We start from the raw sequence: 15,448 nt of genomic DNA, 5'->3' as shown, positions 1-15,448 counted from the left end.
ACTGTAGACACAATCTGAATTTTGGTTTTCAATTAAGATACAAGTTTCACTGACTTGAATGTACAAACCATGATGGTAAATGAACCTCATGTTCTTAATTCATCCAAGAGAATTAAGCTTCTAGTGAGAAAAGGATGCAGTCCACAGGGATATGTGCAATGAAAGCTAAATGGGGACTGCTTAAACTTACAGGGACAAAACAAAACAAAAAAATTATCTTGTTTTAATTTTTATTTCCAGACTGAGAAAGGGTATTACCATCTTTTTAGCTGGCATTAACCAGTAAATACAACTACTCATAGTGTACATTTAAGCAGATATCTACAGGGTAATCAGACACCTTGCTTCTCCTCAGAAGTAATCGAGATAGTTGTCCAAGTTGCTTCATGGATCAGGGACTGAATTATACAGGTTACCAAATCTTCAGGGTCAGCATTTCAGTATTTTTTGCATTATAAAATTATTACTTACATGATTAATTTTTAACTGAAATGTCACTACAAACAGTATTTAGACGCACTTTTGCCTGATGCAATTAAACACACAAAGCAGCATTTCCAAACTGCTGTAAAAAGAAAAATAAAGTTATTTTTCTTATGTCTTCACACATTTGTTGATTACTTGAGTTTTTTTACTTTACTCAGTAAACTATCTCTAGTTGTTAAATACAACTGATAATTTCTGTTCAAAGCATCCCTTTCCATACTTTTAAAACTAGATCTGTGAATCCCAGTTCACTCGTGTTGAATGGAAGAGGCAAATACACTTTCCTCTCAGCTGCCAATTTATTTCTCAACTTTTTATGAGTTAATCATTCAACTATACCACTGAAATCAAGCATAATGAAGGTAATTCTGCAGAGCAGGCTCCTGGAGCCAAAAGCTGGCTTAGCTCTTCAGCACACTGTGGTTCCAGGTGTGCAGCTTGTGATTACTGCCAGTAATTTCATTGTCTTTTAAATATCAGCTAATTTATTTAGTTTACATGACCACTAACAGCAACTGTAGGTTCTAACACAGCTCATCATTTATAACCCTAGCAGGCTTAATTAAAAAAGTAAATAAATAAAATCAAGCCATAAAGAAATAGGCACAATTTTTATGTACCCTTAATGAAAGAGACACCGTACTTCATCGGAGCTTGGATAAAGGGTTCCTGTGGCATGTCTCTGACTCCTGCAAGATTAACTCAAAATTGGTTTTGGTCTTTACCTCAGCCAGTCCCACTGCAGCATAAAGAGTTGCAGCTTTCACACAAGGGCTGAGGGCTGGCCAGTCAGCCTCACCTGCAGCTACTGACTTACATATAATCAGCACAAGGATCACAGAGGGATCATTTACCTTTCATTGAGGAACACTGTGAGAAGCACAAAGCATCTGCATCAGAACAGTGTAGGAGACAGACTGCTGTCCCGTGAAATCCAACTTTTTCACTGGCAGGAGTCCCAACAACCTTATAATGGCACTTACGAATCTTTGACTAAGAAATATGGATTGCCTCCATGCCTGTGAGACCATCCATCAAAAAGGACTGCCATAAATCATGGACCATGACATTTAACCACAAATTTCCTCTCAGGGGGAGACACAAATATGCCTCATTTAACAAACAAGTTCTTCCCAGGAACAAGATTTTCTTCCCAAACTTGAAGTACCTGACAATTGTTAAGTGAGACCATCCCCAGCCAGCTCCAGAGAAAAGCTAAGGAGGACCCACTGGTCTGGAGGAGCACAGGTATGTGAGAGACCCACAACCATAAACACATTTCCTACCTCCACAACTGCCACACATGGCACTACGTGGTGTGGCTATAGTTAGAAAAAAGAAAACTGCTCAGGTAGCAATAGATAAAGACTAGACCACTCACTAGGTGCAGTGCCAAGCAGGTCCAAAAGCAAAAGCCTGGGTCTGCCACCCATGGGAGCTCCTCCACCAGGACTCCCAGGGTGCAGGTCCCACCCACACAGACCATCCCCATCCCTAGTCCCACCTGCAGCAACACCCGCCCCCCCCCCACCCTTCGACTGGTACAATGCAATCACAAGCAATTAAAAACAAGCAACAGGGAAAACATTTAGGAAGTTTTCAATGTTTTTTCCACTGTCTTAATGATTAAACATTCAACAGCCAGAAAACACATCGCAGCTTACTGAAAGCCTGTTGACGGCACAGCAGCTGATAACGAGCATCCTACTTGATGACAGATAATCCTTTTTCCATTAAATCAAGAAAGTATTAAAATTGAGATACTGGCTAACCCCATTTAGAACAAAACAAATCAAAACCTCAAAATTCCCAGAAATCTGAAGGAAAACACCCCAGCACTTCCAGAATTCTTAGATGTATTTAGGAGATTCTTCTCACTGGCTTGGAAGTACCAAGATGTGCTGGCCTTTTGGCTGGGCTCTTTCTGATGTCAGGGCACTGCATTTTCATCTATTCCATTTACTTTTTGCACCACCTGTCAATAACTTTTCAAACATACAGTCCCGGATTCTACCTGGACTGCTCTGGAGGCAAGCTAGAAAGTTACCTTCATCTCCTCAACCGTGCAGTTAAAAATAAGGAGTTCCTTATCTATATATGAGGCTTTGTAATACTAGATATTAGAAAGGCTTGAACCAAAAATCCAAATTTGGATCCTGATCTGAATTTTGCAGCTCTGGCCCTTCTCCAAATACTTCTGTTTGGCAAGCAGCAGAGTAGAGTAACAAGAGAAGGCAACATACATAAGTTACGGGATCTGTATAAAAACATTTAGCTCAACCCCTGCTCTCAAATCTACACACACAAAGAAAAAAAGACTAACAAAACCACCCCAAGCCCAAATTAATTAAAAGATTAATCAGTGCTTCAGTACAAATCTGATCACCCAAACCCGAGCAGTACTGTCATCTCATCCAGTTACAGAATCTTCTTCTGATTAACTTATATGGCATCCAGGAAAAAAAAAAATTGGGGGGGTCCCCCAATTGTTCTTTTCAGATACAAATTTGGATTCTTACTCACCAATGACATACAGACACATGCAAATCAAGCAGAATTGCCCAAAATGGCAAGCAACCCAGCTATGGAGGCCTGGGATGACAATCCTGCAATTCTGTGCTTATTAAGAACTCATTAGAAATGCTGCTCTGAATCACAATGTCACACCATCTGACTTGCTTCAGCAAAGGGAACTCCTGCAGTGGAAAGTAAAAAATGATGATGAAATAAGGAACTGCATACATTTGATGCTGTGAAGTCAACAATTTAATGCTCTCCTATGCATTTTAAATGAACAGCATTAAAACTTAACCAATTCTTTTAATACTTGAATATTGTTTTCCCCCTCATATACTTTATTAGATTCTATTGCTTCAAGAAGCAAAGAAAACAAAACCTATGAGCAAGACTGAAAATTCCACTCTTCCTAAAAGGAGAGTTACAAAGATCTTTTTCTTGCAAAGCTATTCTGTCCAACTTGCAGCCAGGATATTCAATAAAACCTCAACTCCATTCTCAAAAGGTTACATAAAGGTCAGCATTCATTTTATTCAGGTTTATTCTCTAACCTTACAAAAATGCCTGCAGACCAAACTGGCTTCTACACCTGCTGACCTAGAAACTCCACCACCGTGGTGGCCATGTCCCATTTTGGGAAGTTGCTTCTCCTCCCAGGCTGATCTGGCACCAAGTGCTGTGGCCACTGACCTGCCCGCTCCCGGTGGCATGGAGGAAGGCTTTCCCAAAGGCAAGGGGGTGCATGCCAGCACAGAATAGTAAATGCTTTTTTAATCCACTTTGGTGAGAAGGAATTCTTCCAGGGGGGTTTCCCCCAAAAAGGAGTGCTTCCTCTGTACAGGAATGTGTAGTAATAGATAAAGGGAGTACCTGGACTTTGTTCAAGGGAATGGAAGATCTCCAAAACAACCCATGGAAGGGATGGAGCAGCCATGCTCCAGGAAAATAAGTCAACTTGGAAAAGTGGCAAATGCTGTAGGATTTATTTCACCCAATTCAAGGGATCCGCAACACAGATGGTTACATCCCGGCATACAGTTTAGAATTTGTTTACAATTACAGAGAAACAGGAACATAAAGTGACCAGATAGACTGTTTTATGGAAATATCTTCCTGAGGAGATGTCCCTCACATCAGAAGTGCATTTTTCTTCACAATGGCTACAAGGGAGCTACCTTGACCAATTCATACAGAAATAGATGGAGTCAAACAAATTCCACTTTCTGTTCCTATCCATTTGGAGAAGCAGAGTGTGAAGGAGAAGGACATGCTGCTAAATGCTTTGCCCAAGGAAGGCTGACCTTCCCTGATATCATCAAGAATCACTCTAAAATATGGTCCACAGCTCAGTTTTTTTTCCAATGTATTTGACTGCTCATACACTAAATCAGGAAAAACATTCAGGACAGGCAAGTCTCACCATCACCTGTAAACAATGGAACCACAGAGACAGGAAAAACTGGGTTAGTGACAAGAAACTTTTGCAGTTTTACACATCATCTCTTAGCTGAGGAGCTCAAAGTACTTTTTCAAAGCAGGTAAAAACACTCCTGATGTTACACAGATTTAGTGAAATAACTGCATCCTGTACAACTGTCAATGATAATTATTAGCTCTTCCTCATAATAGTTAGCAGTCCTTTATTGAAGAATTGGAAGTTTTGTTTCCCACCTCCAACAATGAACTAATGAGGATGAAGAAAGGAATGGTGGCTGGTGGATTCTGAGTTGGGGGCACAGAATAACCACAAAGAATTTGTCACCAGTTACAGGAAATTTTCACTTCTCCACTCAGTTTTGAAAGACCATTTAACAAAATACAGACATTTGGGTTTTTTTTCCCTCTAATTCCCTGCCTCCCTCTTCCAAACTACGGAAAACTGACAGTAAATGCAGAAGGATTGGTCTACGGATTAATTCAACCTGACTCAAGGGACCTGTTTTTTAAAAACATACATAAAAGGTGTCACAGGAATTTCCACTGGAGAAGAAAACGACCAGAAAGATATTCACACCTGCATTTGCAAAGAGCCTGAAACTAGTACCCCTTAAGGTTCCCTCTTCATTGCCAGGTATTTTATTAAAAATATCAAGACTGTCAATCATTTTTTTCTGCTGACCCAACCATGCAAATTAGTAGCAATTCCTATTATGAAAAATCTCAATGGCATTTTCCAAACTGCAGAACATTGGCTCTGCCAACAGCTAAATGACGATCCACGCTTGCTGACAATGCCTAATGAGGAGTGATGGATGCAACTGCAGGAAAGAGCAGAAATGATGCAAGTCCTAAGAAACAACAGTGTCTTCCAAAGATCAGAAAATATTGGTGTTTCACTCAGCTAATTTGGTTTTCTAGCATGATACCAAAAGCCCCAAACTAACAAAGGCACAATTCACCTCCTACTCCCCCTTCAATATGAGACAAACTGGGCCTCAAGTCATATAATTTTGGCACTGCCCAGCCTAGCTCATGTGGTTTTCCAATACAACTTCTAGCTAAGAGAGAGATTTGAAGAAAAAAAATTATGGATCCAAACCCCACACCCATATCCAACTGAAATGGCTGCAAAAACAATGCTTTGTGTTCTCCACTCCACACCGCCTGGTCCTCAGCTCAGTTTACATGAGATACTGCAGAGGAGATAAATTAATCTCTTGAGCAGAATTACTATATTCAAATCCTAACAGATGCCTTTAGGACAAAAAAAGCTGAGATGCAGGCAAGGTGAAAGAAGCTGGGGCCAACTCATGCACAGATGCAGGCACCAGATTACTATTACAACAGTAAACAAGTACTCATTGAAGAATCATCACCAGTTACTCGCAACAGTGAACAGGAAAACAAACCCGTCCGTTCCTTCATTTGCAGCTACAGACTGGATTTTAGATTAATACAGTGAGCAGAGGGATTAAATTGCCTAGAACTGTTGGTCTTTTTCTTTCATGCCAGTGTGAGCAGATCCTCAGCTGACACCTTCCCCCCTTGGTCATCTCTGCATCTCAATCCTTGTGCCACACTGCTTTTACATATGTATATCACTGGATGTCTTCAGCTACCAGATATTCCTTGGCAACTTAACAGAATATTGAGTAGACTCTGTCTTAAGCAACATGTTTGGGTATAGAAACATCATATACAAATTACACACATTTGATAATACAGCACCCTCACCAGATGAAAATAATTGAAACTCCATTAGTCTATATGCTCAGACAGCTGACTAGAGCGTTCTTCTGCCTCAGGCTCTAATGTCTGGACCACAAACTATTAATAAATATGAAAGCTTTAATGAATCTGAAGGGAAATAAAAACAGGCAGATTAAGGCCCAGTGTCCAGTGAAGACCAGGGCAATTTACAAACCCGCCCAACCTGACTCTAATCAGCCAGGCTAGGCTCCAAAAGACATGTTCTCCCCGTCTAGACTTCTAATCCATCAGTGGGAAAAAGACATCCAATATTATTTCTGCCCATTTCATCGACACCATAAGAATACATCCAACTGCTCAGCAACTCACATACACAACACGAACTGAAAACAGACACCACTTTACTGGATATGTTCAAGTGGGGCAGTTAGGGAAAAAATACAGTTTGACACTGATGAACTTCAATTGTTGTAACCAAATAGCAGTTAAATACCTGTATGTAATGTCATAATGCAAAAAAATACTTCTTGATTTGTTTTTAAGCACAGCTAAGTAACTCTTATCTTCCCTTCCCTCAGTCCAAACTAAAGGTCACTTTAAATGCAAAAACCCAATTAAAAAAAACCCAAAACTGAATGGACTCGTAGCAAGCACATACACTGACTGTGCCTGCAATTTCAGCCAGAAGGACTTGACCTATTGTTTCATTTTAAGGGACTCCACATGTTCACAAGTACTTGAGCTACTTTTGTCAAACTACACTTTAATTTAATAAACAGAATAAATGAAGTATGAGTTTAGATAATGGATAACTCATTGCCCCGCTTGAGGCCTGCATCACACACTATATTTATATTTGCATGTACAGTGGAAGGACAAGCACAGACTTGTTTGTGATCCTCAAGTCCAGTATTTGAGTAGCTGCTATATTTTGCTAACTACTATCTTCATTGACAACATAATCTGAAGATTGAAACTCTTGAAAAACAAAAACAAACACACAAAATTAACTAAAAACATGCAACCGAAAAAGGAAAATGTAGAGGGGTAAAAGATACAGAAGAGTACTAATCTAAATGTACTAAACCCCTTGGGAAGCAAGGCAGGAATTGAAGGCACCAACCTGCCAGCATGCACAACTGGCACAGCAGGGGAAGAGGGGAGGAGGAGGGAGGAAGGCAGAAAAGAGGAAGCTCTCTTCTGCACGTTACACCTCGTTCTGTTAACAACCAAGCACTGCCATTTTCACCAGCAGCCCTCCACAATCTCTCCCACTGTTTGTCCATCACCAGCACACAGCACCCACTGGACAGAATAAGTGGATCTGAGACTGCAACTACAGGAGTCACTCCACTGTTCACTCCAAGTGAAGCGTGCATGACGTCCCTGGCAATGCTCTGCATCCTTGCTGCCCAAAAACAACCACCGCATCTACATGAAGATGCAAATTAACAAACTCCAGCCTCAACTGAAGACTGCTTAATCACAACACAGAGAATTTCTAGTAGTGCAAGACAAAAGATTTGAAGATATCAAAGCAAAGGTTTTCTTACTAAAAAAAAAAACACAACCCTTATCTTCAAATACTGCATTTCAACAGTCTAACCCACAGGGAATGGATACTGCCTGAAAGCAGCAGGGAAGTTCCAGCCCCATGCAGGAAGAAGGTATCAAGGAAGGAATGCCTGTGAAGGTAGCAGGAAACAGGGCTGCAAGGTGCTGGCAAAACCTCTGCTGGTCACAGGCACTTGGCACCAGGCAAGCCATTTACATCAGGCAAAACACTGCATTCCTTCGCACCAAACGTGGGCTCCAGCTACTCATCAACTTTACCTGAATCAAATAAGCAGCTCTCCTTTGCAAGGCTAACAGATGTGCCCTTTCCTTGAAAAGGAAACCGGTATTAAAAGCAAAGGTTTTACTTAGTAGCCATTTTGTCTTCAACTTGGACATGATACCTAATCTGAATGCAATGTAAACATGCTCTGTGAGGCTCATTTCCAAGGAGCACGTTCATGGAAAGAGAAGAAAATATAAAAAGGCCATCATTAAATACCACAATAAATTAGGAGGGTGTGAAGATTTCATGAGGTAAACAGACAGGAAATTCTGCAGTTCATATTCCTTCTCTAGGTCACATTGCAGAGAAAACCAAAACAAAAGGTAGCAAGTGTGCATTAAGGACAATGAATTACTATTTACTGTCTAAATAAAAAAAACAACCAACAATCAAACTATAAATGCAGTTTCAGTATGCCATTCAACAGAAAAATCTGAAGGTAAAATCATATTCACATTCCCTTTCTTTTCTGGCTACATCAATTCATAAAATCTAACTATAGAATAAAGTAATGCGCAAGCTAGAGCAGTATGTTTTTATTAGGATGACTAGATGTATCTAAAAATATGTTTGGCGGGTATATATAAAGGAAAACATATATTGAGTAACCTATATTTACAGCTGCCAACTTTCAAAATACTTTATCATCCCCCTCAGCCAAAAGCAGCTTTTAAAAACATACACGAAATATAAATGCTGCAGGTGACAGCCTCCTGCAGATATTTTTTTTTAAAACAGGGTATTTTATTTTCAGGGCAACCTAAACTCAGTTTATCTCTTTCCCCCAAATGCACACAAAATAAATATTCCTAAGTAAGATTTAAATTTATTATGGATGTTGTTTTAATTTTTTGAAGAACAAAAAACAACAAAACTGGATTCCTGTGCAGGAACTTGCAAACCACCGTCACAAGTTTCAGACAGAATTGCATTTCAATTACCAGACTGGAAACTCAGAAGAACAGAGGTTTCCAGGGAGGCTGGAAAAATGCACCCTGACTGCAACCGCTCTGCATTCCCTGCTGCATCAACACCCTGTGCTGGGGGTCTCGTGTGAACGCGGAAAACAGAAACAACAACAACAAAGGCATAAAACCCGAGGGCTGTGTAAGATGTGGACTAATTAAAATGCCTTCAGCAGGTGAGATTGTACCATCCGTCCGAGCAGAGCCGCTGGGTAACTGCGATTATCGCCGAGCACAGGCAGGCAGCACCACTCACTCACCCGCCCGCCCGCCCCGGCACACGGAGGCTGCCTCATTCCTGGAAAATAACAAGCACCGGGCGCGGCGGCAGCCCCGGCCCTCCCACCGCCTCACCTGCCCCAGCCACGCGTGTTTTCCGCACGGCCGCCCGGGGGGGGGGGGGCGGAGGGCGCGGGCGGCTCCGCGGGGCTCCGCGCTTCCCCGCACAAAGGGGCCGCGCCCCCCCCCCCCCTCCCCGACCCCCGCGGCGCCCCCCGCACCCCGGCCAGGCCCGAGGTGCAGCCGAGCCGGGCGGCCCGGCGGCGGGGCCCGGCCCTTACCAGATGGAGCTGCGGATCTTGTGCTGCAGCGCGCTGGCCTCGCCGCCCTGCAGCCCCGGCACCAGGGACGGCAGGGCCCCGCCGGGCGCGGGGGTGCCGGCCAGCCGCCGCGGCGGCTGCCCCTCCGGCTGCTGCTCCTCGGCCATGGGGCGCGGCAGCGGGAACGCGGAGCGGAGCTGGCCGCACTAGGCCTCTGCCGCAGCCCTCGAGTGAGTCGCCTTCCCCTGCTGCCCGGGGGACATCACGGGCGGAGAGCCGAGCCGCGTCCCGCAGCTACGCCGCAGGATGGCCAGCCCGGCCCGCGGCACGGCGCATGGCGGCCCGGCCTCCGCCGCCGCCCCCGCGCAGGGTCGCTCCGCGCTCCCCCGCCTCGCAGCACCTGGCCCGGCCCGCCCCGCGCCGCCGCTCCTCGCCCCGCGGCCGCCGTGCCCGCCCGGGCGCCGAGTGCGCAGGCTCGGCACTGCCCGAGCAGACGGGCCGCCCCGCGCCGCCGCCGGGGAGGGGGCCGGGGGCGCGGCCGCCGGCGGCAAGCCGGGCCGGGGCCGGGGCCGGGGCCGGGGGGCGGCCCCTCGGAGGGCCCCGGGCCGGGGCCTGCAGGCCCGCGCCGCGCGGTGGGGTGCGCGGCTCCCGCCGCGGCCCGCTCCGAGAGGGTGGGCCCCCTGCGCGCCGGCGGCGAAAGTGACACCTCTGTGTGTGCGTACGGTTTTCTTACAGACATAAAGATCGGACACACGTAAACGCGCGTGATTTCGGTAGGGTGCGGCGGGCGCGGAGCTGCACACTGGAGACACGTGAAGCCCGCTCCTGCGGCAGCGTTACATCAGCGCCTGCACCGCCCGGGGCGCTGCCGGCATCCCCCCCGCCTCCCCGCGCGGGCAGAGCTCTGGAGCGCTCGTCGGTGGAAAAAGATAAATAAATAGATGAATTCTTCAGTGCTCACACATCCCTGAGGAAGCAGCCGTCAAGACGGAGCAGTGTCAGGCCGGGCCGTCCCTCGCCCTCAGCCTTCTCACGCGTCCCCTGGACACGAGCGGGGCCGTGGTGCCATTGGTACCGCAGGCCTTCACCCCGCGTTGCTGTGCACAGCGAAGACGGCTCGAGCTGCCCCTGTGTTGCCCCTCGCTTCCCAGTCACTCCAAATCTGGCAGTGTTCCGACGGGAATCCTCAGTTTTTCTGCTCAGCCTGCTGGGGCAGCGGGCGGGGGTCGGGTGGGGACGCAGGTACCCTTTCTGAGGGAGGTACGCAAGGATAAAGGGATGACTTCTGGCCTGTGCTGGTCACAGAAAACGTGGGCCTGAAGACGACTAAATATGTAAATACACACATGGAAACACGGCATTGCTAAACTTAGGATACGAGTATTTGTAAATTAGCATGTCACCAACCAAAGCGAAACTTGACGAAAATAAATCTTCACTTACGTTTCCACTGTTCCAAATTCAGAATATTTATGGCTATGACAATGACAGTGATTTTCTTCTTACAAAACCGCTCACCAGGACCACAAAAACTAAGCTCTCTTGTTCCTGCCTCTTATTAAAAGCATTTTTTTTAACTTTAATTGGAAATTTTTGAAGGGCACCCAAAACAGGAGAGTAAAATACACATAAAAATTGTAATCCAAGGTAAACAGAAAACTAATCAATTTGAAATCCCTGACCACTATGCTTTTTGCAGGAAAACTGTATCAATATGCACGTAAACTCGGACAGGAAGATAAAAGTGAATGTCCTGGTGATATTTCTAGTTTTGTGGCAATTTTCAATTAATAACAATTGTGTCAACACAGCCAGGGATGTCCCTGTTGAGAACTTTTGTTGGATGCTTTGAAGTCTGACTGGCCAGAACTTTACCCGTAGGGATCCCAGCCCTTAAAATATTCTGGCCCATGCATTTTTATCGGTCCCAGATTGAAATCAATGGGCCTACACATCAGAATGAAGTTCAACAGATGTGTATCATGATTGCAGGATCATAGGCCATTACAATAAATTGGAAAAACATTCTTTCAGTGTTTTGTTGTCTAAACCGGCAGTTGGAAGACAAATTTATTATTTATTACTCATTAATTTAGTTCCTAGCTATGTCAAATTGTAATCACACTTATTTACAGCTGTATGGGCATCCTATGACCAAAAAATAAATCAGCCACATCTCTTCTGCAAAATCTGCCATGCCAGGCACAGGCTGGCACCCCAGGGCTGCCACCACCTCTCTGTAATCACACCAGGTGTTTTAGGGCAGAATGTGATTAAATTGGCACAGAGATTAAATAAGTGGGCTAGACGCCTAGGTTGCATTTTTGTGGTGGAAGTGGTCAGTGGGCCTCAAAAGCTGTGTCTGTACTCTCATATCTCACCATCAATCCACCTCTTTTCAAAAAAAAAGTATCTTTGTTTTTTCTTCCTGTGCTTTTCTGGTGTGAAGTCTTTGAACTGTTAGCGAGTTTCTACTGCTGGGTCTGAGCAGTAGGCCTAAAGTAAGATTGCACAGAGGCCCAGAATAGGATCAGGGTGCCATTTTGTGTAAATAAGAGATTTCTTCCTCAGGCCTAGACGAAAAGAAGAATTTTACATATTTTCTCTACCATGACACTTGAAAGAAATGTGGCTGTGTTGTGTATAGCTAGACCAGGGAGGCCCACGGTCTGCTCTCCAAGGGCCTTCTTCCCGTTAGGGGTAATTCTCCCTCAGGACTTTCCTCACCTTCCCTCAGAGCAACTGAGCACAGGGTTTGGTGCAGGTTTGTTACAGGCCTGTTTTAACACCGGGTGAGGAATTTTCCCCTCCATGCAGCAGGCAGGCCCACAGGCAGGCCCTTGTGTTTGATACGGTCTGTGCACCTGCACAAATGGGGGAAAGAAAAATGGCAGCATCTTATACACAGCTTACATGATTATATACAACTGAAGCAAAAAACAACAAATAGAACCAGAATAATCATGTAAGCAAAGAGCTGGTACTGACAGAATCAACTTGAAGACATGGAGGGGAATTATTTAACAGCTAAGAGATGAATCTGAACTTGAATGGACTGACTGGAGGCCTCCAGGGAATGTCCACCGAGGACCACAACTGTCTGCTGGAGCTTTTGTACCTAATGGCTCCCAGTACCTTTATTTGACACAGAGACTGAGCTGCTGGTCAGCACGGTATAAAACACACACAAAAGTAATAGAAAGGAGTTGATTTCAAGTCTCATTACTGTAAAAGAATGCATGTGTGAAACTTTAAGCGTGTCAGAAACCTGATCAGTATTGGCAGGACCAGGATCTTTTTGTTTTTATTGAATAGCACAAGAGCTGAGCTCAGAGCAGGTAGATTGGGGGATTCTTCTTCTCTTCTCTCTTTCTGCAGACAGATTTTGCTTGTCTAGAAACTGATGTTGCTGTATTAGTGCTAAAATTCCTGTCTTTTCTAACTCAAAAGCACCAGAAGCCTGCTGCACTGAACAGTTAAATTCATTAGAGGATGATCTTCAAAAGAGAATGAGAGAGATGTTTTGAGGAAAAAGCTGCCTGTCTGCCTGAAGACAATCTCCACCACATGGTCCTGTGACAGGTGGGAGCCAACTCCATTTTGCCAGGTAAATTCCAAAAGCTGTGTTCATTTTCCCTCCATTCCTGGAGCCTAGGACCTCACTCAGGCCCTCTCTGTGGGGAAAAGTTGTGCTAAAATTCTGTCTGACCAATTTTCCAGGATTTTCACTGCGGTACTTTAGCGTGGCTTTGTTTTGTCTTTTCTTCCCTGTTATGAATTGTCTCTGACAGTCGGGGAATGCAGCGTCTCACGCTTCCAAGGAGGAACGCCTCACTGCCCTTTCCCCCGCTCGCAGCCAGCACTGAGGGGAGGGTGCCTTTCCCGCTCTCCTGTCAGCAGAGGGATCTCCCACCTCTTGTTTAGCACACGGCCAGAGACCTGCACGCTCAGAGGCTGACCTGAGGTATGAGGCAGATAAATAATTAAATCTCACTATTTTTATCCTCAAGACAAACATAAAGCATATTCTGTGAGGATAGTTGACTTTAAAGGCTTGCTAAAAAAAGATACTTTCCAAAAGCTTTAAATGCTGGTTCAGTGAACTCCATTTTGATGCCTTTTTGCAACTCACCTTCCCTGTGGATGTCTGTCTTGATATATCCTGAGCAATGCCCAAGATATCTCCCTCTGGTTCTCTTGGTTTTGTTACCTCTGTTCATATGTAGCACCTTTAAAATGAAACTGCAATACCTAGTAATTCACCTAACCAATGTGTAACACCTTTAAAATGAAACTGCAATAACTAGTAATTCACCTAACAAATATTAATGGATACTTCAGAATTTATGGTTTCAATTATTAAAAAAAAAAAAATTAAAATAGCCAGTTTGCCTAGGAAACCTTTGAACTCGTATCAAACCAACTGACAGGAGAAACCAGGCTGTGATCAAACCTGGCAGTGAAAAGCCTGCTTGACCAGGAGTTTGCCAAGCTTTGCTGGGTCTTGCAGCATCTGTTTGAAGCGGATGAAAGTGTTGTGTGGTGTATCTCAATCTGACAAATAATGGGAAATATTTACAAAAAATGCTAAGGGAGTCTGAGATAGGCCCTGTGATCACAAATTCTTTCCCAGCAAAGGAAGAGTATTAGCTAGCACTCTGACTAGTTACAGAAACAGTTTTCTTGGCAGCCACAGCTCCAGTTCTCTGCTTTGACATCCATTTAGTAATTCATATCTCTGCAAGGCAGTTTTAAGGCACTAAGGAATGGGTATGCAACTCTTATTCCATGCAGATGTGGATGATCATTGGGTGCAAGACAGCGATGGCCTAAGCTCACACAAGCCTGGCTGTAGCTTGCCAACACTGGTCAGACGAGGTATATGACATTTTGCTGGGGTAATACACAGACCATTTGCACTCTCTAAGTCACAATATAGCCAGATTAAATTCCCAAGGTCCGTCCAGGTTCTTTGATGATACAGATAGTTTGAATCTTTTTCATTTCTGTAGACAGCCTTCTCTGTTCAATATAATAAATCTTTGCCTCAATGTAAGGCCAATGGGCTCAGCTGAAAAAGTTTTGACTATGGGTTTTCTATATACTGCCTGCATGTCTTCCAGCTGGAGTAAGTAAGTAAGGAAAATATGCCAACTACACAGTAATGCAGAGGGTCTACGTATCTGATAGCAGAGGATGGGAGAGCACTGAGTCCCCAAATGCAGAGCCACATGGCACAGGAACCATGAACTTCAGCTATGTTGGTCCAAGCTCTGGATCCCCATGTAAACTATGGAATTCCTTAATCTTACTGCTGTCTGAAGGAATCCTGGAGGCTTTCTAAGTCCTGTGGTCTCCTGGGAAATTTGTTTGCATTTTCTCCTGTATACAAATTGGCAAGACAGCGATCCAGCAATACACAAGCACTTGCAATTATGGCGCCGCCCTCTGATTCCCCATCTTGTCAGCAGGCAGTGCCTTGAAAGATCAAACACCAGCCTGAGGATACATTGAAGATTTTTGGTCTCGGAGAAGCTGACCCCCCGAAATGTAGGGAAAGCAAAATGCTACCTGCACATTATGTCTTTAGAGAGGACAGGTAAACCAACACAACAGTACCATGCCATAGCCTTCCATTTTGTCTTTCTTCTTTCAGTTCTCTACTCCCAACAAGACAGTGAGGTGTCCTGTCACAGATCAGAGCAGTCGTATCTCATCACTGCTGGTCTATGGCCATCTGGTTTTAACACTTCAGTTCATCTTGGTCAAAACTCCAGCCTTTCCCTTGCTTGTCTCCTGGCCAGCAGCTCCAACACCTCCTAGCACTGTGTCAGGACCCTCTTGTCCACAAAGGTTTTTGCCCCAAGGGCCGAGTCATGGTCTCTTCACGACCTCTCTGCCAGCAGTCATCGCACCTGCAGTGCCGCTGGTTGTGCCTGGGAGCGCTGCTC

General features: G+C 44.8%; 1 protein-coding gene across 1 annotated transcript in view; it reads right to left on the bottom strand.

Moving 5' to 3' along the window:
• Nucleotides 1-9,918, bottom strand: part of RFX7 (regulatory factor X7) — a 49,793-nt gene extending 39,875 nt beyond the window's left edge. Inside the window, exon 1 of the mRNA XM_051628254.1 lies at nt 9,519-9,918. Coding sequence (XP_051484214.1) covers nt 9,519-9,664 — 146 coding nt within the window. The 5' untranslated portion in view covers nt 9,665-9,918. The remainder of the gene's footprint in view (nt 1-9,518) is intronic.
• Nucleotides 9,919-15,448: the final 5,530 nt, after the last annotated feature.

This window comes from Apus apus, chromosome 10 (genome assembly GCF_020740795.1).
Source record: "Apus apus isolate bApuApu2 chromosome 10, bApuApu2.pri.cur, whole genome shotgun sequence".
Classification (NCBI taxonomy): Eukaryota; Metazoa; Chordata; class Aves; order Apodiformes; family Apodidae; genus Apus; species Apus apus.
The sequence above is the reverse complement of the archived record's forward strand: the minus strand, read 5'-3'. Positions and strand labels throughout refer to the sequence as shown.